Source organism: Bison bison, unplaced genomic scaffold (assembly GCF_000754665.1).
Source record: "Bison bison bison isolate TAMUID 2011002044 unplaced genomic scaffold, Bison_UMD1.0 scf7180017864370, whole genome shotgun sequence".
In the NCBI taxonomy this organism is placed as follows: domain Eukaryota; kingdom Metazoa; phylum Chordata; class Mammalia; order Artiodactyla; family Bovidae; genus Bison; species Bison bison.
The window spans coordinates 7,037,148-7,062,599 of NW_011494942.1; the positions used below are offsets into that span (position 1 = coordinate 7,037,148).

General features: G+C 42.0%; 1 protein-coding gene across 1 annotated transcript in view; it reads right to left on the reverse strand.

Moving 5' to 3' along the window:
- The window catches only part of ST8SIA1 (ST8 alpha-N-acetyl-neuraminide alpha-2,8-sialyltransferase 1), a 165,051-nt gene that overhangs the window by 57,930 nt on the left and 81,669 nt on the right, over nucleotides 1-25,452 (reverse strand). The window contains exon 3 of the mRNA XM_010855955.1: nucleotides 7,137-7,246. Coding sequence (XP_010854257.1) covers nucleotides 7,137-7,246 — 110 coding nt within the window. The remainder of the gene's footprint in view (nucleotides 1-7,136; nucleotides 7,247-25,452) is intronic.

Genomic DNA, 25,452 nt, shown 5'->3' on the forward strand with positions numbered 1-25,452 from the left:
GGGAAAGAGTGCAGGTGACAGAAATAGCCCCTCCTCCCTCCCACACACAACACCCTGCCCTGGGTGCTCTCCTTGACTGCAATGTCTTATGAATGCTTACAATGGAAAATGCTGCAACTGCAAATCCAATCTCATGGCTTTCTACTAGTGGGCTGTCACCCAAGTTATGACATCTGCCTCAGTTTCCCCATTACAAAATGAAGATAATGACTTTTCCTTCAATAAGCTGGGTGTAAGGATTAAAGTAAGAAATGTATTAAAAAGTCCCTACCTTGATGCCTCATACATAGCAAAAGCTCAAAAATATTCCATATCAGAAATACCATATCTTGGTAACTCAGTTAGTCACTCCGTCATGTCTGACTCTTTGCGACCCCTTGGGCTGTAGCCTGACAGGCTCCTCCATCCATGAAATTCTCTAGGCAACAATACTGGAGTGTGTAGCCATTACCTCCTCCAAGGTATCTTCCCAACCCAAGGATGGAACTCGAGTCTCCTGCACTGTCGGCAGGCAGATTCTTTATCACTGAGCCACCAGGGAAGCCCCAAAAATACTGGAGTGGGTTGCCATGATCATATAAATATAACTAAATACATATTTATTATTTATGACCACCCCAAATAAGTCTATAGCTTCCACTGGACTTTTCTTTTATTACTGAGTACTGATTTCTCCTCTCTAGCCATATCTCTAAGTTGACTCCAACCATCAGAGCACCTCTAACTTTGTATTATTTCAGCAAAGTAAAGAATCATTTATTTGTTGTTAGAGATCTTACAAATATCAAGGCCTCAGCCACTTCCCAACTATTAAAATTTCCTGGACAAATTTCCTTCAGGACATAGGGTTGTCCAGAATCGACTCAGCTGATTAGCACAAGTTCCTTGATGTTTTCTTGTATTTACCCCCGTGACTCCCACCATATCAGGGCATCTGAGGTAGAAATTTGTCTCACTTGATTTGGAATCTTACTTTCATCTGCTCTTTGGTAATAAGATCCTGATTCTTCTGACAGCTCCCCACAGAGTAATGAGTCAGCCAGTTGGTGACTTTCGCTGAGTGCCCATTGAAAACAAACACAATGGGCATTGTGAGAAGCCCGGGGGAAGCGGAGTCTCAGAGCCTACTTGAGGCATCCACAGTCTAACGGTCCCATCACATCCATGCGGTTTCTGAGGGCTGTGCTGGGGAATGAGCTTACTCATAATGGCCAGGCTCATCTGACCATGGTGCTGACCTTGGGATTCAACTATCTCTGCTAAGATGAACAGAACTCCCAGGATAAAACACGGGCTAAAATTCGAGCACATTTTTCTCTCTTTTCTTGGATGAATATAATTATTTACTTAGTTTGTTTTTAGTTTTTATTGGAATATAGTTGATTTACAATGTTCTGTTAATTTCAAGTGTTTACAGCAAAGTGTACAGCAGTTGTACATATATATTGATATATTTCCATTCTTCTTCAAATTCTTAGGTTATGACAGAATATTGAGTATAATTCCCTGTGCTATACAGTAGGTCCTTCTTAGTTGACTATTTTATATATAGTAGTGTGTGTATGTTAATTCCAAACTCCTAATTTATCACTTCCCCTTCGATCTTGATGGCCCTTCATAACATTTGAGAATCACTCTCACTATATTAAAACTGTAAACTCTATTGCTAGAAAGTACAGTCAACCTATTCTGTCATCAGTAAATGAAAGGAGTTGGTGTTCATGGATAACAACTTTGTTTTTCAATGTGTTCCTTGTAGGTTGATCCACGGCTCATATGTCTGGATCCCTTCACACCTCCTTTGTTGTCCAGTGGCTCAGTCATGTCAGACTCTTTGTGACCCCATGGACTACAGCACACCAGGCTTCCCTGTCTTTCACCATCTCCCGGAGTTTGCTCAAACACCTGTCCGTTGAGTCGGTGATGCCATCCAGCCATCTCATCCTCCATCATCCCCTTCCCTGCCTTCAATCTTGACCAGCATCAGGGTCTGTTCCAATCAGTCAGCTCTATGCATCAGGTGGCCAAACTGCTGGAGCTTCAGCATCCATCCTTCCAATGAGTATTCAGGGTTGATTTCCTTTAGGATTGACTAGTTTGATCTCTCTGCTGTCCAACGGACTCTCAAGAGTCTTCTCCAACACCATAGTTTGAAAGCATCAGCTCTTCAGCGCTCAGCCTTCTTTATGGTCCAACTTTCACATTCATACATGACTACTGAAAAAATCACACCTTTGACTCTGCAGACACCTCCTATTACAAAGCAAAACCTCAGAAATACACTTCCGGAGACTAAAGGCCAAATTCTATAACATAGTGAAATGTTTAAAACAATAAGGATAATATTTTATACATCCATTTCTGGAAAATAATGCCATTGTACTCTGGTATAAATAACTGTTCTTCTGGGTAAACTTTGTCTTCAAGTATGAATGCTCGTGATACTTCCCTGCAGCTCCCAGAGGAAAAAAAGCACACTGTAATTTTTAGCTCAACTCCTAAATTGATAATTACATAGATTTACATAAAAGGCACATTTAATACAATCAAATTGTTTCTTATAAGGCATAATTGTGTAAAAGTGTTTCAAACTTTGCTTTATTGCTTATTGGCACAATGAACGGATATTACTGGCTGAAGTGTCTTAGTAACTGTGCCCGGGATCATAGAGGATGTGACCACAGAATTGATGAGAAATGAAAATTCTTTGAAGTGGGGAGTGAAGATGGGTGGGGAATGGGTAGAATGGAATAGAATACATTTAAAAATTCCTTTTTAAATTATATGTATACTTCAATACATAAAACACATATAATTGAGTATAATTCACAAGCACCAAAATTATATTGTCTTCACTCATATTCCTGAGCCAGCCAATTTCTTGCCAGGATACAATCACTGTTACCTCTGTCTTTCAGAACTTCAAGCTAAATGATATTTAACAATATTATTTTTTTTAAGTGTCACTTTTGGTTACAAATGTTTAGAGCAAATGTTTACTTTGAAATATGGGAAGGTATATTTTAGCATTAAAAGACGTGTTTGAAAATGTCCAAGCAAAGGAAATTATGGCATTGTTACAATTCTGGAAAACATCTTGAACTGTAATCCGGTACACCATTGTGTATAGGTAAGGCTATTTTGGGATCTCGTCTTTCACTGTAATGGTCCATGTACCCTATAGTCTAGGATCAGACATACATGTTTCTAATCATATTCACTAAGTGTTTCATTTTGAACATATGTTATTACCTCAATTTTCACAAGGTGCCCCCAAAATGTGTATTAATCAACCATGTATAAATAGATCCATAAGTGGTCAAATAAGAATAATTTACAATTAATCAACATTTAATTACTCCCATATTATAAATTCTTTGTGTGTATGTGTTTGTGTGTGTGTGTGTGCGCGCTCAGTTGTGTCCGACTCTTTGTGACCACATGGACTGTAGCCTGCCAGGCTCCTCTGTTTTGGGGACTTTCCAGGCAAGAATACTGGAGAGGATTGCCACTTCCTTCTCCAGAGGATCTTCCCGACCCAGGGATCAAACCCGTGTCTCCCATGTCTCCTGCACTGCAAGCGGATTCTTTCCTGCTGAGCCACTGGGGAAGCCCCATAAACTATCAATTCCATTCAGTCACTCAGTCGTGTCCAACTCTTTGTGACCCCACAGACTGCAGCATGCCAGGCTTCCCTGTCCATTACCAACGAGCTTACTCAAACTCATGTCCACTGAGTCGGTGATGTCATACAACCATCTCATCCTCTGTTGTTCCCTTCTCTTCCTGCCTTCAATCTTTCCCAGCATCAGGGTCTTTCCAGTAAGTCAGTTCTTCCCATCAGGGAGCCGAAGTAGTGGAGTTTCAGTTTCAGCATCAGTCCTTCCAATGAGTATTCAGGACTGATCTCCTTTAGGATGGACTGGTTGGATCTCCTTGCTGTCCAAGGGACTCTCAAGAGTTTTCTCCAACACCACAGTTAAAAAGCATCAATTCTTCAGTGCTCAGCTTTCTTTATAGTACAACTCTCACATGCATACATGACTACTGGAAAAACCACAGCTCTGACTAGACGGACCTTTGTTGGCAAAGTAATGCCTCTGCTTTTTAATATGCTGTCTAGGTTGGTCATAGCTTTTCTTCCAAGAAGCAAGTGTCGTTTAATTTCACGGCTGCAGTCACCATCTGCAGTGATTTTGGAGACCAAAATAATAAAGTCTGTCACTGTTTCCATTGTTTCCCCATCTATTTGCCATGAACTATAAATAAAGCTTTTTAAAGATTCAAATGTGTTATGACAATGGCACCATTCTTGAAATTGAATCAAAGGCACATGCACATATACCTCTAGTTTTGATGCTGTCTTTTTTGAATTCTTTTCAATCCTCACCTCTCTCATCATCCCATGAACATCCCATGAACATTGTTTAATCCTGTGCTGTGCACCCTAATCACAGGCACTTGTTAATTTTGAATGTGAATATATCAACAGTGATTGTATACAATGCAAATGTGGTCTTGTGTATTTGTAATAAATAAATGTGGATAACCCCATAAGATGCTTAATACTGATCTTCTACACATTAAGTTTAAAAAATATCCATCTTCCTAAATGTGGTGCCACACACATGTGTGCTCAGGAATAATTTAAGAAAACACATTTATTGTACTGCCTTCTTCTACATTGTACTCAGACATCTTAAAATCAATTAACTTTCCTGAATCTGTGAATATAATATTTCCACTTCCTCCTTACATAGTTTCTGGAAAAAGCAAGTCAACTTATACTCGAGAGCAATATGAAAAATCAAACTAGACTACATGAATGTGTTACAGTTGTGTGATAGTCACATTATCACAGAATCAGAGTTTCCACAATGGAAAGGCTTAGGAAATTGTCTGCAGCCACCTCTGCAAGATTATCAGAAAACTGAGCTGCAGCAAAGGTACCATGGTGTGCTGTGGGTCACAGAGCGAGTCTGTGGCAAGGGCTGGTTCTTTGCCCTCAGACCCCCCCTAATGCCAGTGTCATGGAGGGAGTGCCTCTGCTCTCCTCCTCCACTCTGCTCTCCAGGTGATTGTCTCCGCTTCTATAGCTACCATCTCACCATGCTCACCCCATGGCTCACAACCCTGTGGAGCCTTGGTGTCCTTCCCACATCAGAGCTTGGAAAGGCTGGCCTGTACCCAGAGTGGAATGGACAGAGGGCTCCATCCAGACACCCCTTCCCCACAGAAGGACCCCACTCACTCATCGTTCACCTCTGAGCCACCCTGACCTCGGCAATGACACAGTTCCAGATTCTAAGTCCATGATGGACCTGTCCAATATACCATTTCCAACCCCAGTGAAGACCCAATACAGATCAGATACTTGTGAAGCAGATGTTGACCTGAATTAAAAGAACTACATTTTTCTCTTCTCCTCGCTTCTATTTTTTTTATCTTTCTTGTCTTCTATTTTTATTGCAAAAATTAATCATTACAGTGGAGAGGAAAACACAGTCTCACACTGGAAAAACTAGGGCAGGGTACCTCCATAAAGGAAAGATACAAAAGGATTCCCCCTCTGCTGCAGGCTTCACCAGTGAGATGAAGTCTTCTGAGGAGGCCAACCCTTGCTCTCTCAGAAGGAATCTGACCCTCCCCTTGAAATGGCTTCCTTGAAACACTCTCAGACAAGCTTTACTCTCCCCTACTCCACTTAGCTCAGAGTCCAGAGGTAGCTAAATGTTCCCTCAGCTACCTTTTTTTGGTTTGTTTCGTCACTTTAGACCATTATTTATTTATCCTTATTATCCTTAAAAATGAACACAAAACCCCAACCTCCACCCCACTTCAGCTTTCCACCCTTTGTGTTGCTTGAGAGTCAGTCATCCTGGCCCCAGAGCCTTCTCAGAAGGTAAAAAATCTGCCTGCAATGCAGGAGATCCAGGTTCAATCCCTGGGCTGAGATGATCCTCTGGAGAAGGAAGTGGCAACCCACTCTAATATTCTTGCCTGAAGAATTCCATGGGCAGAGGAGTCTGGCGGGCCACAGTCAGACACAACTGAGCGACCAACACAAAGCCTCAATGCCTCACTTACTCCCACTTCAAGGAGACTTTGGGGCCATCGTGTAAGACACTCCCCAGAGTAGCCTCCAAGCTCCTACATTTCTTCAGTAACAAGTGTCCTCTTTGTCTATAACATATCTGCTCATCCCAGAGAAGCTGACGTCAGATTCTTAAGAAGTCACATGTTCCAGCGGGCCATTCTTTGACACTAACTCTCATTTTTCCATCTTCCTTTATCTTTCCCATTTCCACTCCCTCAGGTCTGAATGGTCCTGTCGTATGGCCCCATTGCACCCCTTCCTTTCTCCATGCCTCTCAGGGCCAACTTCCTTCCAGCTCAGATTCCAAAGCTCTCTCCAGCCATGCTGTCCCTCCTCACCCTTCTCCCCTCTCCCCCAGACAGTCCTAAGCCTGTGTCCATCTGATCACTCACTGTCTTTCCTTCTGGTCAAAATCACCCAGTGGTGCAGGTTGGCACCATTTCAGTGTCACGGTCTCTATCCTCGGCTGGGTGTGTCCTAGCAGTCCCCTTACACACCCCTGCAGGAACCTCCCGTTTTCCAGTACAAGCGACATCACGTCACCACTCCACTCAGTCCCCTTACTAAGCTGCCACCTTGCTCAAAATGCATTCCCCCTCCTTCCTTCCAGTTTTCCTAGTCCTGCACAGATCCACTCCCTCTTTGAATTCCACTCACTACTTCCAAATGCTTTTGTGAAAAACAAAGCAGCAAAGTGTGCAGAATGAAATGAAATCGTTTATTCATTGAGAATTCATCTTAAGGACAAGTTTTAAAGTTGGAGTCACCCAACTGTATCATCTAAAATAAGATGAGTGTTTCCACTTTGGGTATCTCCCCTTGGCCTCTGAGTGTTTCTTTTCTTTGTGCTTTCTTGGGGCCTGTTCCCTGGTTCCCTGGCCCTCTCCTCAACTCACTTGTATGTGAACCTGGAGGGAAGTCGAAGAGAAGCTACAGCTGATTAATCACCAGTGACTGGTCGCCAAAGGCCCCGGGGCTGGCGGGAGGGGTGAGGGAGAGGAGAGAAGGCGGAGGCCGCGCTGTGGGAGCTCTCTCTTACCGCATGACAAAATCTGCTTCATCTATTTGACGGCCACAGCCACTCTTCTTCAGAATCCCACCATTTCCCACCACCGCGCATTTCTTCAAGGGCAGCTGGAATGGGGTTGCCTAGCAACAGAAAACAAGGCGGGTTTTCACTGCAGAGAACACACAACCGCTCACCAAATCATTGTTTACAGCAGACCCGGCCGGAGAATTTGATTGAAGACTGGGCAAAGTGAAAAGAGTGCATAGAAAGAAAGATGCCAGGAAGCCTGCAAGGAGCAAACTAGCCCATTCCTTTGAAATAAAAACATTTCTTTTTTAACTCCCTGAAGTGGATTTCAATACAACCACATTTTGGGTCTCAAACTGGCCATGCATATAATAGGGAGTGACTGCTAAGGAAAATGGAAAAATCCCCACTAGACACTGGATTCTTTTCAAAGGCATTAAGCTGGGAACAAACTCAAATGAATTCTACTCCCCTATTTAGATGCACTTTCATTCGTTCATACAATCAGTCATTCACTCAACAGACGTTGCTGAGCGTTTCCTATGCTAACTGTTGGGGATAAACACAAAGACAGCGAAGTCACAGGTCTCAGGATTCACAGTTTGGGATGCGAGGAGAGTGTGAATATATAAGCTTATGTAACAGACCGTATTGTGAAGGTGACCTCGCTGTACAACAGGAATGTTTCACATGCGGTGTAGAAGCCAGAGAGGGACGAGAAGGCACGTCTGTGAAGCCGACTCAGGGAGAGCTTTCTAACTTGAGATGAATCTTTAAGGATGAGTAGGATTTTGCAGGCAGGGAGAGCAGCATCAACAGAGGTGCAGAAGTATGTTGAGAGCGAGTGCAGTGTTTATGAGCAAATGCACACTCTGGGTCTGTTTAGAACTTAGGAGCGACTCAGGGGCAAGTGACTTCTCTAACCAGGCAGCATGTGACTTTCTGCAGACATTGACCTGGACTGCAAAGAAAATGTCCCATGTACCTGAATGTTCCCTGGAGTGCTATTTATAGTACCAGGGACTATCAAAACCCAGCAACAGCCCTGGAAGTGAAATGTGACATTCAGTCTCTTTTAGCTGGGTCAGCAAGAACCACCAGCACAGCATTTCCTGCTTGCTGAAACCAGGCACAGTGGCTGGCAGTCTCTGGCGGAAGACCTTACATCTGTATAAAACAACCATGCCCATATTAAGTCACCACTGTTGATGAATCTGAGGGCATCATATGGATTACACCAAAAGAATAAATGATTATATGACCATATGCACATAGGTATAAATAATTAAAGCAGAAAAATGAAATTCCAGGAATGTACATAGTCACTGGGAGCTGAGGGGCACTCAGCAAAGCCCAAGAAGGAAGTTTAACTTCCTTGATTTCTAGTTTGTAAAAGGAACAGGCAGAGCTCTGACAATAAAGGTGATGAAGATACAGCACTGAAACTGCAGTGTTAAGCATATGCCTGCAGATGGAAAGGCTTTCCAGAGACTGTCCAGTGACCTCCAGAGCAGGATACAGAGAAGGAGGGTCAGGAAAAGGGCTGCACTCCAGCTCTCCCGGATAAGCCAGGATGATACATGGCATTTTTCTCACTCACTCCTGGGAGGAAGATTTGAATCAATACTAGAAATACACAAGTCAGATCTGTAATTTGCTAGATGTAGATTAAGGTATTTATGCTCAAGTTAACTGCCCTTTTATTCCACAAATATTTACTGAGTTCCTACTATGTTCCAAGCACTGTCCTGGGTGACCAGGATATAATAATCCCTGTTCACAAGGAGGTCAGATTCCAGTGGAAAATGGATGATAAAGACAAATGAATAAAATAAACAGAATATCATATGGTGGAGAAAAAGAAATCACTGGCATGAGAAAATCAGGAAATACTTTTGAAGAAAACCTGCCATTGAACTAGGGTGGTCAGGAGATATGGAAGCAAATCCCTTGAAAGTGAGGGGGTAGTGAGCCTTTCAGGCACCTGGGGGAGTCGCTGGGGCAGACATGGAAGAGGGACATTCCTGGGTTTTAAATGAAGAGAAAGAGGTCACTGTGTCTGGAGATGAGTAAGCAAGGGACAGAGGAGAAGAGATCAGAGACTTAGCTGGTAGGAAGGTTGGGGAATAAATTCTAAGGGCTTTGGAGGATACTGTAAAGACTCTAAGTTTTATTCTCAGATGAGAATCAAGTCAAGGTAGGGTGAGCAAAGGAGTGGCATTCTGTCATATTCTAGAACAATCACTCTGCTGCTGGGTGAATAGGCTGCAAGATGTCACACACAGAAAGAGAGACCAGACTCCTGAAATGACAGGCTAGAGATTATGGTGGCCTGGGCTAGAGTCAGAGCAGTGGGGGTGGCAAGAAGTAAGCAGATTCTGGAGATGTTTTGGAGGAAGAGCTGACCAGAGCTGCAATGAAAATAGGATAAGGGAAGAATCAAGAACAATGCCAAGGCCGGGGCTCAGACAACTGCAAAGAGGGACTTGCCGTTTACTGTGACGTGGACAATAACAGAGAGGCAGGTCTGGGTGAGATGATTTGGAGTTCACTTTTAAGGACATAAAATATGAAATCTCCATAAGCCATTTAAGTGGTGATGTCAAATAAGCAGTTGAATATATGAGAATACAGTCAGGGAACCTATTTCTCCTGAAGATAGAAAGCATACAATTGGTATTTAAAATCAGAGGACTACCTGGTGAGCGAGTTTAGACAGGAAAGAGAGGAGGTCTTAGATCTGAATCTCCAGATGCTCCAAGAAAGAAATTAGGAGACTGAGAAGAAATAGGTAAAAGACACTGAGGAGTAGTCAATGGAGGAGAAAAAAAAAACAGGAAAGTAATGTGTCTTAGAAGTAAGTTTTTTCTTTTTTTAAAAGTAACCTAAAGATACTCAAGAAGAACAGGAGAAAACTGCAGCAAATGCTATTGATAGATTATATAAAATAAGAGCTGAAAATTGCCATGGGATTTTGAACACAGAGGTCAATGGTAACCTTCACCAGGACAGATCTGGTTCAGAAGTGAGGATGGAAGCCTGATCGGAGTACAGTGAGTAATATGTGGATATTTGCAACTATTCTTATATAGTTTATATGAAAAGTACGGTCTCACTCACGCTCAACTAATATTTAGTTTGCTTTGTAAAAGTCAACTTAAGCCCCACTTCCAGACCCCCGCCCCACCCCCGTTGTTAAGGAAAAGTCCCTGGACCAGATTGACTGGCAATCTCAGTTTTCTGAACAAGAATCTGGGCACAGAACATGCAAATCTGGAAAGCAGTAGTAACAGCATAAACCTGGGCACAAATACTACCTCCTAACTTCCAGATTTTGGGACCCCTTGACATTTCACTTCCTGTCTCTAAAGAGGGAACATCCTGCATAGGATTACATGAAACGACAGAGGTAAAGCATTTCACCAAGCTACTAGCATGGTGGTTCCCCCATTACCCTTCCCCCTCTTCTTTCACCTTTTTCCTTCTCCTAGCAAGGTTACTGACTTGTTAAAGCCGCAGAATACTCAGATTCCATGAGTTTTGGGGAATACATGGTAAAAGAGTGATTCTCAAAATCTATCTTAACACAGATGATCTTATGGCAGAAAATTTACCTATTTTCTATGGTGTTTACCTATTTGAGGTGACACTGGTGGTAAAGAATCTGCCTGCCAATGCAAGAGACTCAAGAGACGTCGGTTTGATTCCTGGATCGAGAAGATCCCCTGGAGGAGGAAATGGCAACCCACTCCATTTTGCCTGGGAAATCCCATGGACAGAGGAGCCTGGTGGGCTACAGTCTGTGGGGTTGCAAATGAGTCGGACAAGACTGAACACACACACATACATATGTAATCTTCCTCTATGTATAAAGTGAAGCCACTTAGTTGTGTCTGACTCTTTGCAACCCCATGGACTGTAACCTACTAGGCTCCTCTGTCCATCAGATTTTCCAAGCAAGAATACTGGAGTGCGTTACCATTTCCTTCTCCAGGGGATCTTCCCGACTCAGGGACTGAACTAGGTCTCCTGCATTGCAGGCAGACACTTTACTGTCTGAGCCACCAGGGAAGCCCCTTCTGTATGTATATATGTATATAAATATATATACTTTTCAAAGCCTTTGAACTGAAGTCTGGTTGAGGAGGAAGCCATTTATGAGTTGGAGCTGGTAATATTTGCTTACTTCCTCTTCATTTGGTCAATACTGGCCCTCACACAGCAATTTCATTTCAATAACTGTTTCTCCAGTGCCCTGAGTGCACTCTTCAGGGCATTGGCAGCAGCAAACAGAAGAGCTCACCAAAGTTTAAAAAGGAAAAACTTAATAGGGAAAATACTGTGAAATTTTTTTTTAACTAATTGAGATAATACTACCATTATTCTATTTAAGATGCAGAATATCTCATCTTGGCAATGGTCAATGCTTATTAGAATGATGTGTGAACAAGGTGTTCTCCATTTGGTTGTTTATTACACAGAAAGGGGGGCTTCCCAGTTGGTGCTAGTGGTAAAGAACCCACCTGCTAACGCAGGAAACTAAGAGATGTGGTTTCAATCCCTGGGTTGGGAAGACCCCCTGGAGGAGGGCATGGCAACCTGCTCCTGTATTCTTGCCTGGAGAATCCCATGGACAGAGGAACCTGATGGGCTACAGTTCATAGGGTCACAAAGAGTAGACACAACTGAAGCAACTTAGCACATACGCATCCACATAGAAAGAACTGATAATATTTTGGATAGTCCATTTCCACATAAAGATTGTGATTCTGTTAAGGAGTATTTTTATTAAGGTACTAACTTCATTCTTTCTTTTCAAAGGTATCTCCTTGCATCCATGTAAGAAAATATCTACTAGATCTGAGAACACAGCACTATGCTACAACACGCCTCGTGCTAACCTTAAAAGTACTACTCTAAATGAAAGGCTGGATTAGGCAAATTGATTACAGCCACGGGCTCAAAATATTGCATGACCACCAATTCACCTTATAAATCTTTGTCCACGTTTTTTCACCTATCACTCTTCCATCTGTTAATGGCCATCTTCTTAATGACTATATTATATTAACCATCTGGATTCAGATTATGGTTTGCCAGGCCCCTCAAACTCTCAGTGCTTCACTGGAAGTCAGGCATGATAATAACCATTCCCATCTGTCTCTCAGTATGATTATGAAAATTAAAAATGAACTGAGGTGTTGAAACTTATCAGAAAACTCTGAAATCCTATATAAATGAGATTAGTACATTACTAAACACTAAAAAACTAAATTCTCTGGAGAAAAAATATCATTACATTGCTGGATCCCTACTATTACACGTAGTTTATCCTTGTGTGAGGGGCTTGCAATGTCAAAGGTTTTATATAGATTTTAAACAAAGCACTTTTTATCATTGACCCTTTGAGGGTGTATCTACTTGACCAAAGAAGTTTTTTTTTAATAATTATTTATCTGATTTATTTATTATTTTTACTTTTGGCTGTGCTGGGTCTTTGTTGCTGTGCACGAGTTTTCTCTAGTTTTGGAGAGCAGGGACTACTCTCTAGGTGCAGCACACCAGCTTCTCACTGCAGTGGCTTCTCTTGTTGCAGAGCACAGGCTCCAGCATGCACAGGTTTCAGTAGTCACAGCACACGAGCTCAGTAGTTGTGGCTCCCGGGCTCTAGAGCACGGACTCAGCAGCTGTGCTGCACAGGCTTAGCTGTCCTGCAGCACGTGCGACCTTCCTGGACCAAGGATTGAACCAGTGTCCCCTGCATTGCAAGGTAGACTCAACTACTGGATCACCAGGGAGCCCAGTCAATGAGTTTTTAAATGCACATATTTGTATGAATCATTCCAAATACCATATTTTTTTTTTTGCTCACTGCTCTACACACAAATTAAGAATAGATGAGATGATCAACAGCTTGCTCAATAAGCTAATTATTTATATTTAATCCGAAGAGTTCTGTTGAGCATCCAATCTACTTGAAACAGTGTCTGCCCTAAACAGTGGCATTTTCTTAACATCATAATGGATATATTATTTTATTTATTTTTAAAATATATTTTATTGAAATACAGTTGATTTACAGTGTTAACTTCTGCTGTACAGCAAAGTGATTCAGTTACACATATACATACATTCCTTACTTATATTCTTTTTCATTATGGTCTATCACAAGATACTGAATATAGTTCCCTGTGCTATACAGATGGATTTTGTTCTTTATCCATACTGTGTATAATAGTTTGCATCTGCTGATCCCAAACTCCTACTTCATCCCTTCCCCATTCCCCCTTCCCCTTGGCAACCACAAATCTGTTCTCACGTCTGTGAGCCTGTTTCTGTTTCGTAGGTTAAGTTCACTCGTGGCATATTTGAGACTCCACATATAAGCAATATCACATATTTGTTCTTCTCTGTCTGACTTACTTCACTTAGTATGATCATCTCTAGGTCCATCCATATTGCCGCAGATGGTATTATTTCATTCTTTTTTATGGCTGAGCAGTATTCCATCTTCTTTATCCATTGTCTTTTGATGAACATTTAGGTTGTTCCCATGTCTTGGTTATTGTGCATAGTGCTGCTATGAATTTAGGGGTGCACGTATCTTTTTGAATTATCACTTTGCCCGGACATATGCCCAGGAATGGAATAACTGGATCACATGACAACTCCATTTTTAGTTTTTTGAGGAATCGCCACACTGCTTTTCACAATGGCTGCACCAATTTGCATTCCCACCAGCACTGTAGGATGGTTACCTTTTTTCCACATCCTCTTCAGCACTTACTGTTTATAGATTTTTTCAATGGTGGTTACTCTGACCACCGTGAGGTGGTACCTCACCGTAGTTTTGACTTGTACTTCTCTAATAATTAGCAATGTTGAACATCTTTTCATGTGACCATTGGCCATCTGTATGTCTTCTTTGGAAAAAATGTCTATTTAAATCTTCTGCCATAATGGATATATAATTTAATCTCCAAACTTTAAGAACAAACACAAATTCCACCACTCTCTAAATAAGAGTCAATTAATGAAGCCATTCAGAATCTTGCTTCTGAGATTACCTCATCCTCATCACTGTCCATAGCCTACACTCTCTGTGTCTCTTCTTAAATAGCTCTGATGCCTGGTTTGCCTTTAATTCAACAATTATTTGTTGAGCCCTGTTAAGGAGCAGGAGCTGTTTTGAATTCTGGAAAGGGACTGATGAACAAACCTGACATATATCTTGCTCATGGAAACAGGAAACAAAATTTAACAAATAGGAAAGTATAGAGTGTTATATAAGGTTAAGAAAAAGATCTTTCTGAGGAAATGACGCTGGGACCTGAGGACTACAGTTTTTAGGCATAAGAAAGACAGTTGAGATTTCTGGCCTATTAGATAATCTTCAGTTCTGTTCAGGTCAGTTGCTCAGTCGTGTCCGACTCTTTGCAAGCCCATGAATCACAGCATGCCAGGCCTCCCTGTCCATCACCAACTCCCGGAGTTCACCCAGACTCATGTCCATCGAGTCAGTGATGCCATCCAGCCATCTCATCCTCTGTCATCCCCTTCTCCTCCTGCCCTCAATCCCTCCCAGCATCAGAGTCTTTTCCAATGAGTCAACTCTTTGCATGAGGTGGCCAAAGTACTGGACTTTCAGCTTTAGCATCATTCCTTCCAAAGAAATCCCAGGGCTGATCTCCTTCAGAATGGACTGGTTGGATCTCCTTGCAGTCCAGGGGACTCTCAAGAGTCTTCTCCAACACCACAGTTCAAAAGCATCAATTCTTTGGTGCTCAGCTTTCTTCACAGTCCAACTCTCACATCCATACATGATCACTGGAATAACCATAGCCTTGACTAGACAGACCTTTGTTGGCAAAGTAATGTCTCTGCTTTTCAATATGCTATCTAGGTTGGTTATAACTTTCCTTCCAAGGAGTAAGCGTCTTTTAATTTCATGGCTGCAATCACCATCTGCAGTAATTTTGGAGCCCCAAAAAATAAAGTCTGACACTTTTTCCACTGTTTCCCCATCTATTTCCCATGAAGTGATCGGACCAGATGCCAAGATTAAAAAAAAAAGACAAAAATTAGAGTCGCTGATGTCTTATGGCATGAATGAAGGTAAAAAGACTTGTTACAGGCTGGAAGACTTTTTCAGATAAAAACCACAAATGCCAACTGTGAAAATATTCCTGGCTGAGAATATGACTTTTGACAAAGGCTATTAAAAACTGAAGAACTTAAACCCGGTTCTTCCTGCCTTACATAAATAGCTCCAGAGGATCCAGGAATGGATTTTATAATTAAATGAATAAAAGCTTTACTTGAAAAGTGAAAGTCGCTCAGTCATGTCCAACTCTTTGCGACCCCATGGAATTCTCCAGGCCAGAATACTGGAATGGGTAGCCTTTCCCTTCTCAGGGGATCTTCCCAACCCAGGAGTCTAACCCAGATCTCCCGCATTGCAGGCAGATTCTTTACCAGCTGAGCCACAAGGGAAGCCCAAGAATACTGGAGTGGGTAACATATCCCTTCTCCAGCGGATCTTCCCGACCCAGGAATCGAAGCGGGGTCTCCTGCATTGCAAGTGGATTCTTTACCAGCTGAGCCACCAGGGAAGCCCTTAAAAGCCTTATTTAACAAGTCATGTCCAAAGCCAAGTGCCTGACTTCTGCCTCCTCCTCATGGGCAATCCACACAAGACAACAAAGTAGTAAGACACAGTGACCACGATCACTTACTCCTCTTCCATCCCACAGACCTAACTAGATGTCCTGAATGATAATTACACTACCTCTGTGGAGGACTGAGTCGACCACCATCAATCTCTAAAACTCTTAGGAGCTTGAGCTGGCCTTGGGAAGAGGGGAGGAAGGACAGGCATGGGAAAAAAGAAACATGCAAACCGTTTAATATAGAAAGAACTGGGCTAAAAAATGTTGCCGTTAATTATTCTCACGGGAATATAGAACATTTCAGTAAGAGTGCCTCTGACTGAAAATTAAGTTACAACAGTCTTGGAGAGAGAGGGTAACTTTTAGGCATTCAGTGTAAAAAACTAGCATCACACACTGATGTAAACTCAGAATCAAAGAATAAAAAGTATTCTACAGAACCACGGTAGGGCAAAACTGAGGACTAGGTTGCAGGCTGTAATGTCTCTACATCGAAGTAATAAATATAACTAACTTTAAAGCCAGGGGCTTCCCAGGTGGCACTATGGTAAAGAACCCACCTGCCAATGCAGGAGCTGCAGCAGACACGGGTTCAATCCCTGGTCAGGAATGTCCCCTGGAGAAGGGCCTAGCAATCTACTCCAGTGTTCTTACCTGGAGAATCCCATGGACAGAGGAACCAGGTGGGCTATAGTCCATAGGGTCACAAAGACTCGGACACGACTGAAGGAACTTAGCGTGCAAGCACAACCTTAGATCTAGGCTCCAGTACTCTTGCCTGGAAAATCCCATGGATGGAGGAGCCTGGTAGGCTGCAGTCCATGGGGTTGCTAAGAGTCGGGCATGACTGAGCAACTTCACTTTCACTTTTCACTTTCATGCATTGGAGAAGGAAATGGCAACCCACTCCAGTGTTCTTGCCTGGAGAATCCCAGGGACCGGGGAGCCTGGTGGGCTGCCGTCTATGGGGTCGCACAGAGTCGGACACGACTGAAGCGACTTAGCAGCAGCAGCAGCAGCAGAAGTAGGAACACCAGGAAGTCAAAAAGTTTGAAATCTTGTAAGTGTCCCACTTAGATTCTTTCTACAGTGGAGTTCAACCAGAAATAACTTAGGCTCTCAAAAGGTGAGAAGCAGCTCTGGGGTGCCTAGCATTAGGAAAATTAAGTAACAGACTGAATTAGATTAAGCAGACTAGTGGCCAATTAAAACACTTTAATATCAAGAAATTTCTGTAAGCAATAAACTTGTATGTTTTTGATAGACAAGGAGTAGATGTATTAATATAGGATGCTTGTGAGAGATGCAAATGGGCAGGCAAGGGGGCTCTGCCCCCAGGATTAAGTGGACTACAATTTTATAATCAAAGGGAAGTGAGAGAGGGGGAAAAGACCACCTTCTTTGAGAAGATTTCAGGCTTACATCACTAGGTCCTCCTTTGAATTGAGCAGGAGAGTGTTTGACCCTCTGAGGTCAAACTAGAATTACCATAGTGCTGGGCCTTGTGACATTTTTCTTCCACCTAAAGGCCTGGGGCATATTTTGTGCTTTTACTTATGGCTTTATAGTTAAGCAAGCCAGCTTCTGAACTTGTATTTTAAAATGCCCTCTTGCTTTTGAAGATGGCAACAAAAGACACCACTGTTTCAAGTTTAATATAGGATACTTAGGTTATTATAATTCTCACCATACTTCACTGATTCAATATAAGTTTCTCAGACTCACTGAGTGATTTTCACTTACCCGCTACTCTAGATTCTTCCTCGCCTAGCTTTCTTCTCTCCCTCTTCTCTCCCTCTTTCTTCTATCCCTACTGTATCTATAACCTCTATTCCTCACCTTGTTGCTTTTATACTTGGAGGGAAGGGGAGAAATGCCATAAATATTTCTGAATAAACATGGTTTCATAAACAAACAAAAAAAGATGAGGCTGTCAAGCTAAATTTTGTTGGTTTTGTTACGCACGTAACTTTACACTGATACTTTTAGCTAGAAGAGTTGGCATTTCTATTTTCACAATTCAAGGGAAATCTTTTTTGTTACCTTTCAAACTCCTCTTTGATAGGAAGGAAAAGTAAGTCTTCCTTGTCATGCAGTTGTGTTTTCAAGCTGGAAAATTTACCAAATCTTTCAGTACTTAGAACACCGTACAGTGCCATGATTAAGAAGAATAATCAATGTCATTGTTGGATGTGGGTCTCAAGTTCTAATAGAAAAACAGGGGGGTTTGATTTGCAGCCCTTTAGAATGGCCTGAAAGGCTGTCACTAGATGTCAGCTGCTATTACTCATGAAGTCAAAACATATGCTTGCCCTTACTTTATGAAAATATCAAGTTTTTGTCCAAAAGAAGATGAACTCACACCTAACTGCAGTCCAAACCATTCATTTCTATGTACCCTCACCCACATATCCACATGGACTCCCACATATAATTATGCTTCACCCACACACATAATTTAATTTCTCATCCCTATGTTAATTATATCCTCAGTCTAAGCATCTAAATACACCCCCTGCCTCACATCTAATTACAGCCCCCCCTCTTATGAATGTAATTATACCATTCAGCCACCCATCTAATTATGCCCTCCTTGACGTATTTAATTGCACTGCCCTGCTCAAGGACCTAATTACATTCTAACCAGTCCATCAATTAAGCCCCCAACCCTCCAACCGTATTCTTCAGATGCACATCTCTTTATCTCTGTACCCCACTTTATTATTTCAACTACAGACTGCCAACTTCCCACAAGCAAATTCCTAGCAAGTATGGCACCAAGATAAACATGCAAAATAACGATGCATGTTCAGATGCAGCTGAATCAAAAGCAGCTTTGGTGCTTTCAAGTAAATAAGCTTTTCCGGTATTCGTTTTTTCAGTTTTATTTAGCCAGGCCCTTGGAAGTCAAAATTAAAATTTCAGCTGTATTTTTTTTTAACTTTGCATGCTTAAGCATTTTTGTGATGAAAAGATCTAGTAATTAGTTAATTTATTTCAGAGACAAATGCTTCTCATTACAGATATTTAATTATTGAGCCCTTTAAAAAAGCATTACCCAAAATTTTGCCTGGGGATATATATTTATAAATACTAATGATAGAATATTTGCACATCCCTTCCATTTAAAAAAGGTTAACTGTTCTTCAATTACACAAAATGAATTTCCAGAAAGCTGTTGCTAAGATCTGTATTCCCCATTCCACTAATAAAATTATGATTATAAAAAGACTAGTTCACTATTAATAGTTCTGCTACACAGGATGCATCTCTGGAAACTGAATGATGTTGAGTATTTATATGTGCTGTACTGTGCTGAGTTGCTCAGTCTGACTCTGTGACCCCATGGACTGTAGCCCACCACCTCTGACCATGGGATTCTCCAGGCAAGAATATTGGAGTGGGTTGTGATGCCCTCCTCCGGGGTATCTTCCCAACCCAGGGATCAAAACCCAGGTGTCCCACACTGCAGGCAGATTCTTTACCTTCTGCGCCACCAGGGGAGCCCGAGTATTTATATATGCAAAAGTAGGAAGTCAAGAAACACCTGGAGTAACAGGCAAATTTGGCCTTAGAGTACAGAATGAAGCAGGGCAAAGGCTAATAGAGTTCTGCCAAGAGAATGCACTGAAGATAGCAAACACCCTCTTCCAACAACACAAGAGAAGACTCTACACATGGACATCACCAGATGGCCAACACTGAAATCAGATTGATTATATTATTTGCAGCCAAAGATGGAGAAGTTCTATACAGTCAGCAAAAACAAGACTGGGAGCTAACTGTGGCTCAGATCCTTATTGCCAAATTCAGACTTAAACTGGAAAAAGTAAGGAAAACCACTAGACCATTCAGGTATGACCTAAATCAAATCTCTAACAATTATATAGTGGAAGTGAGCAATAGATATAAGGGACTAGATCTGATAGACAGAGTGCCTGATGAAATATGGATGGAGGTTCGTGACATTGTACAGGAGACAGGGAACAAGACCATCGCCAAGAAAAACAAATGCAAAAAAGCAAAATGGTTGTCTAAGGAGGCCTTACAAATAGCTGTGAAAAGAAGAGAAGCGAAAGGCAAAGGAGAAAAGGAAAGATATACCCATTTGAATGCAGCGTTCCAAAGAATACCAAAGAGAGACAAGAAAGCCTTCCTCAGTGATCAATGCAAAGAAATAGAGGAAAACAACAGAATGGGAAAGGCTAGAGATCTCTTCAAGAAAATTAGAAATGCCAAGGGAACATTTCATGCAAAGATGGGCTCAATAAAGAACAGAAATGGTATGGACCTAACAGAAGCAGAAGATATCAAGAAGACATGGCAAGAATACACAGAACTATACAAAAAAGATCTTCACAACCCAGATAATCACGATGGTGTGATCACTCACACTCACCTAGAGCAAGACATCCTGGAATGTGAAGTCAAGTGGGCCTTAGGAAGCATCACTACGAACAAAGCTAGTGGAAGTGATGGAATTCCAGTTGAGCTATTTCAAATCCTGAAAGATGATGCTGTGAAAGTGCTGCACTCAATATGCCAGCAAATTTGGAAAACTCAGCAGTGGCCACAGGCCTGGAAAAGGTCAGTTTTCATCCCAATCCCAAAGAAAGGCAATGCCAAAGAATGCTCAAAGTACTGCACAATTGTACTCATCTCACACGCTAGTAAAGTAATGCTCAAAATTCTCCAAGCCAGGCTTCAGCAATACGTGAACCATGAACTTCCAGATGTTCAAGCTGGTTTTAGAAAAGTCAAAGGACCCAGAGATCAAATTGCCAACATCTGCTGGATCACTGAAAAAGCAAGAAAGTTCCAGAAAAATATCTATTTCTGCTTGGCTGACTACGCCAAAGCCTTTGACTGTGTGCATCACAATAAACTGGAAAACTCTTCAAGAGATGGGAATACCAGACCACCTGACCTGCCTCTTGATAAATCTGTATGCAGGTCAGGAAGCAACAGTTAGAACTGGACATGGAACAACAGACTGGTTCCAAATAGGAAACTGAGTACGTCAAGGCTGTATATTGTCACCCTGCTTATTTAACTTGTATGCAGAGTACATCATGAGAAATGCTGGGCTGGAGGAAGCACAAGCTAGAATCAGGTTTGCCAGGAGAAATATCAGTAACCTCAGATATGCAGATGACACCACCCTTATGGCAGAAAGTGAAGAACAACTAAAGAGCCTGTTGATGAAAGTGAAAGAGGAGAGTGAAAAAGTTGGCTTAAAGCTCAACATTCAGAAAACAAAGATCATGGCATCCAGTCCCATCACTTCATGGCAAATAGATGTAGAAACAGTGGAAACAGTGGCTGACTTTATTTTTTGGGCTCTAAAATCACTGCAGATGGTGACTGCAGCCATGAGATTAAAAGACGCTTTATTCAGGACTGATTTCCTTTAGGATGGACTGGTTGGATCTCCTTGCCGTCCAAGGGACTCTCAAGAGTGTTCTCCAACACCACAGTTCAAAAGCATCAGTTCTTCAGCACTCAGCTTTCTTTATAGTCCAACTCTCACATCCAGACATGACTACTGGAAACACCATAGCCTTGACTAGATGGACCATTGTTGGCAAAGTAGTATCTCTGCTTTTTATTATGCTGTCTAGGTTGGTCATACTCCAAAAACTAAAGCAGAAGAGAAAAACATTATAACTCATTTATGCTCAATGAGTCATGAGAATTAGGTATTAAAGCTCTGCACGGAGGCTTGTAAATATGTGTGGAATTGAATCAAATCACTTCTTCAATACTTCAGAGACTTTTAAACTTACTACTGTTGATGTTGTTATTCTGTTTGCTTTGAAATGGAAGTCTCTTGTTTTTTCAAACAAGATTGTATGAAGAAAAACTCCATAAAAAGAAAAAGAAATACAAAAAACAAATGAGAAGATGTTTTGAGGTCAAGGTGGGCATCCTTCCACACTGACCTTTTGTGTTAGTTGCTCAGTCGTGTCTGATTCTTCGAGATTCCATGGACTATAGTCCACCAGGCTCCTCTGTCCATGGGATTCTCCCGGCGAGAAAACTGGAGTGGGCTGCCATTTCCTTCTCCAACTGACCTCTTGGTCTCTCTCAGTTTTGAAAGTGACACTGAGACACAGTAAGGAATTTGATACTGCAGAAAACTACTAACCTAATCAAATTCCTTTTTCCCCCCAGGAATGAAGAACCACAAACATCAAACACCTTTTAGCTAAGAAAATGCGACAAGTATTTACTGAGTGCCAACCAACCATAAACCAGTTACCATACGATGTGTTGGGGCAAAAACCCTGACCCCCAGTTCAATGTTTATTCCACTAAAATACGGTGGGAATTAAGACATCTGTTTTGTTTTCAGCTATAAATAGTGCACAGTTACTCAGTAATGCAGCAGACTGTTAAACCGTTAATCCAATTTAACTGATTAAGCACTTGAAGTAGCAACTGCCTGCTAGTTAACTATTAATTATTACATTTTTAAAAATCAGTATTGTCCCATATATAACTATTTCCATTAAAAATGAAAAAGGAGGGAAAAATTGGGAGATTGGGATCGACATATACACATGCTCAGTCGCTGCAGTCATGTTCTACTCTTTGCGACCCTATGGACTATATAGCCCACCAGACTCCTCTGTCCACGGGATTTCCTAGGCAACAATAGCAGAGTGGGGTTGCCATTTCCTATTCCAGGGGATCTTCCCGACCCAGGGATCGAACCGGCATCTCCCGCAATGGCAGGTGGATTCTTTACTGCTGATCTACTAGGGAAGCCCAGGACCAAGAATACGCATCTCTAATAAGCATGGTGGGGTGACTCTGACATACATGGGCCACACTGAAGGAACTGGGGAGGGTGGGAGGGTGAAATAAACAGAGGTAAGAATGCGAGTATGGAATTTAGAGGCTGTAAAATTTAGCTGATTGGAGGTTTGTCGGGTAAGGGCGTTCCTGGGAATTGACTAAGGGAGCAAAACTGGGAAAAGGGGTGTTCTAGAAAGAACTTTTCCTTTTTTCTCACAAGTAAGGATGACAGATTTTTAAAAAAATACAGTTAGGGGAGGTAGGAAGCTCAGAAGCCAGTAACTCTGGAAGAGAATATTCCCTGCTTGATTTCCTCATTTAAAAAATGTTTTTATTAGTTTTTTATTGAAGTATAGTTGATTGGCAATGTTTCATTAGTTTCACGCGTACAGCAAACTGAATCAGTTATACATGTACATGTCTCTATTCTTTTAAGGTTCTTTTCCCATAAAGGTTATTACAGAGTATCGAATAGAGTTCTCTGTGCTATGCAGTAGGTTCTTATTATTTATCTGTTTTATACAGGAATGAATGCATGCTCAGTCACGTCTGATTCTTTGTGACCCTTTGGATTGTTGCCCTGCTGGGCTCCTCTGTACATGGGATTCTCCAGGCAAGAATACTGGAGTGGGTTGCCATGCCCTCCTCCAGGGGATCTTCCCGACCCACAGATCGTACTGGTGTCTGCCTGTGTCTCCTGTATTGCAGGCGGATTCTTTATTAACTGAGCCACTTGGGAAGCCCTGAAATATACACACTACTATATATAAAAAATGGCTCAGTGAGTAAAGAATCTGCCTGCAATGCAGGAGCTGCAGGAGATGTGGGTTTGATCCCCAGGCTGGGAAAATCCCCTGAAAGACAGCATGGCAACTCACTCCAGTATTGTTGTCTGGGACATCAGAATCACCCTGCCATGCATAGCTGAGATGAGTATTCTTGGCCAGACACGACTGAGTGACTGAACTGAACTGATTCTTGGTCCTGGGCTTCCCTGGTGGATCAGCGGTAAAGAATCCACCTGCCATTGTGGGAGATGCTGGTTCGATCCCCTGGAATAGGAAATGGCAACCCCACTCCACTATTGTTGCCTGGGAAATCCCACGGACAGAGGAGTCTGGTGGGCTACAGTCCACGGGGTCAAAAGAGTCAGACACAATGAATCGACTAAACAACAACAATATTCTTGGTCCCACCTCAGCCCTCTTGAATCACTATCTCTGAGTACAGCGTGAAAAGTTGAAAGTGAAAGTGAAAGTCACTCAGGCGTGTCTGAACTCTTTTCGAGGCCAGAATACTAGAGTGGGTACCCTTTCCCTTCTCCAGGGGATCTTCCCAATCCAGGGATTGAACCCAGGTCTCCCGCATTGCAGGCGGCTTCTTTACCAGCTGAGACACAAGGGAAGCCCATTGAAAAGCTGAAGTTCTATAAAATTCACATGCACAATAAAGATTGTGAGTCACCAGATTCTGCCAACTTTCAAATACAGGCTAAGGTCTTCCTTCCTTAGAACTTCCCCTGACCAATCTCATTTTCTAGGATTGTCATCCACAGTCCTGCCCACTGCCACCAAAAAACCTACACCCTCTAACCAGACACTCTGGACACTAGGCATTTAGTACCAATTGCTATCCTCCATTGTACGTATACATCCTCCACAAATGGAGAATAAGCCACCCAAGAGTATAAAGCATGTCTTGTAACTCCTAATGTCCTCAGACATTATACACTCACCACAGTAAGTACGATGAAAGCATCTACGTACTTACTGTGGTCAGTATATATAGATGTTTTCATTTGATTGGTTTCAGTTCAGTTTAGTTGCTCAGTTGTGTCTGACTCTTTGCGACCCCATGGACTGCAGCAGGCCAGACTTCCCTGTCTTTGACCAACTCCCAGAGCTTGCTCAATCCCATGTCTATTGAGATGATTGATTTACCTACCCAGAAATGCCAAGAATATAAGCAAATGAAGCAAATCTGTTAACTTTCTCAGGCCACTGGTATAAAGGTTAAGGATATACAGCTGAGCTAAAAAGAGTCTAGCATAGAGAAGTTGCAAAATCACACATCTACAGAATCCAGGTTGGAAGCACAAGCAGAATGGAAGGAAAATAACAGGGAGTGCTGAGGACTGGGGTAAACAGAAGACACCTGATCAAACTGAAAAGATCAGGAACTGATCCATATTCTGTTGATGGGCACTGCGACTCAGTGCTGCCAGATATACTGATGCTTTTTCTAAGGAAAACTAAAAACCCATATTTTTATATGAAATCTAGTCTTTAATATTGATCGTATAATTCACATGGCTTTAAAAAAAAAAAAAAAACAGTAAAAGCCAAACAAAATACATTTGAGGGCCAGTTTTGCCTTGCTGGTAGCAATTTTTCCTCTAGAACCCAAGGAGGGCCCTAGCAGATTTATATTTATTCAAAGAGTAGGAAGCTAGAGGAGAAGGGCATAGAAACCCACTCCAGTATTCTTGCCTGGAGAATCCAATGGACAGAGGATCGTGGTGGGCTACAGTCCCTGGGGTCGCAAAGAGTCAGACACGACAGAGCAACTAAGCACAGCACACAGCACAGGAAGCTCGAGATGAGAGTAAATCTCAAGTTATTCAGAAATACATAGGAAAAGACATGTGTTAGAGAACCTTTAGCCAAAAACTGAGGAAGACTCTCTTCCCCTTTTCAGGCCCAGAGAAGAAACAGGTCCTTTCAGAAGGCAGTCTGTGAAGAATTCAGTACATGAAGAGACAACAGATGGAAAGTTTTTTGAGAAGTCTCCCTAAGCCTTACTTTAAAGTAATATTGTCATATTCAGATATTACCCACTGTGATTTCTCA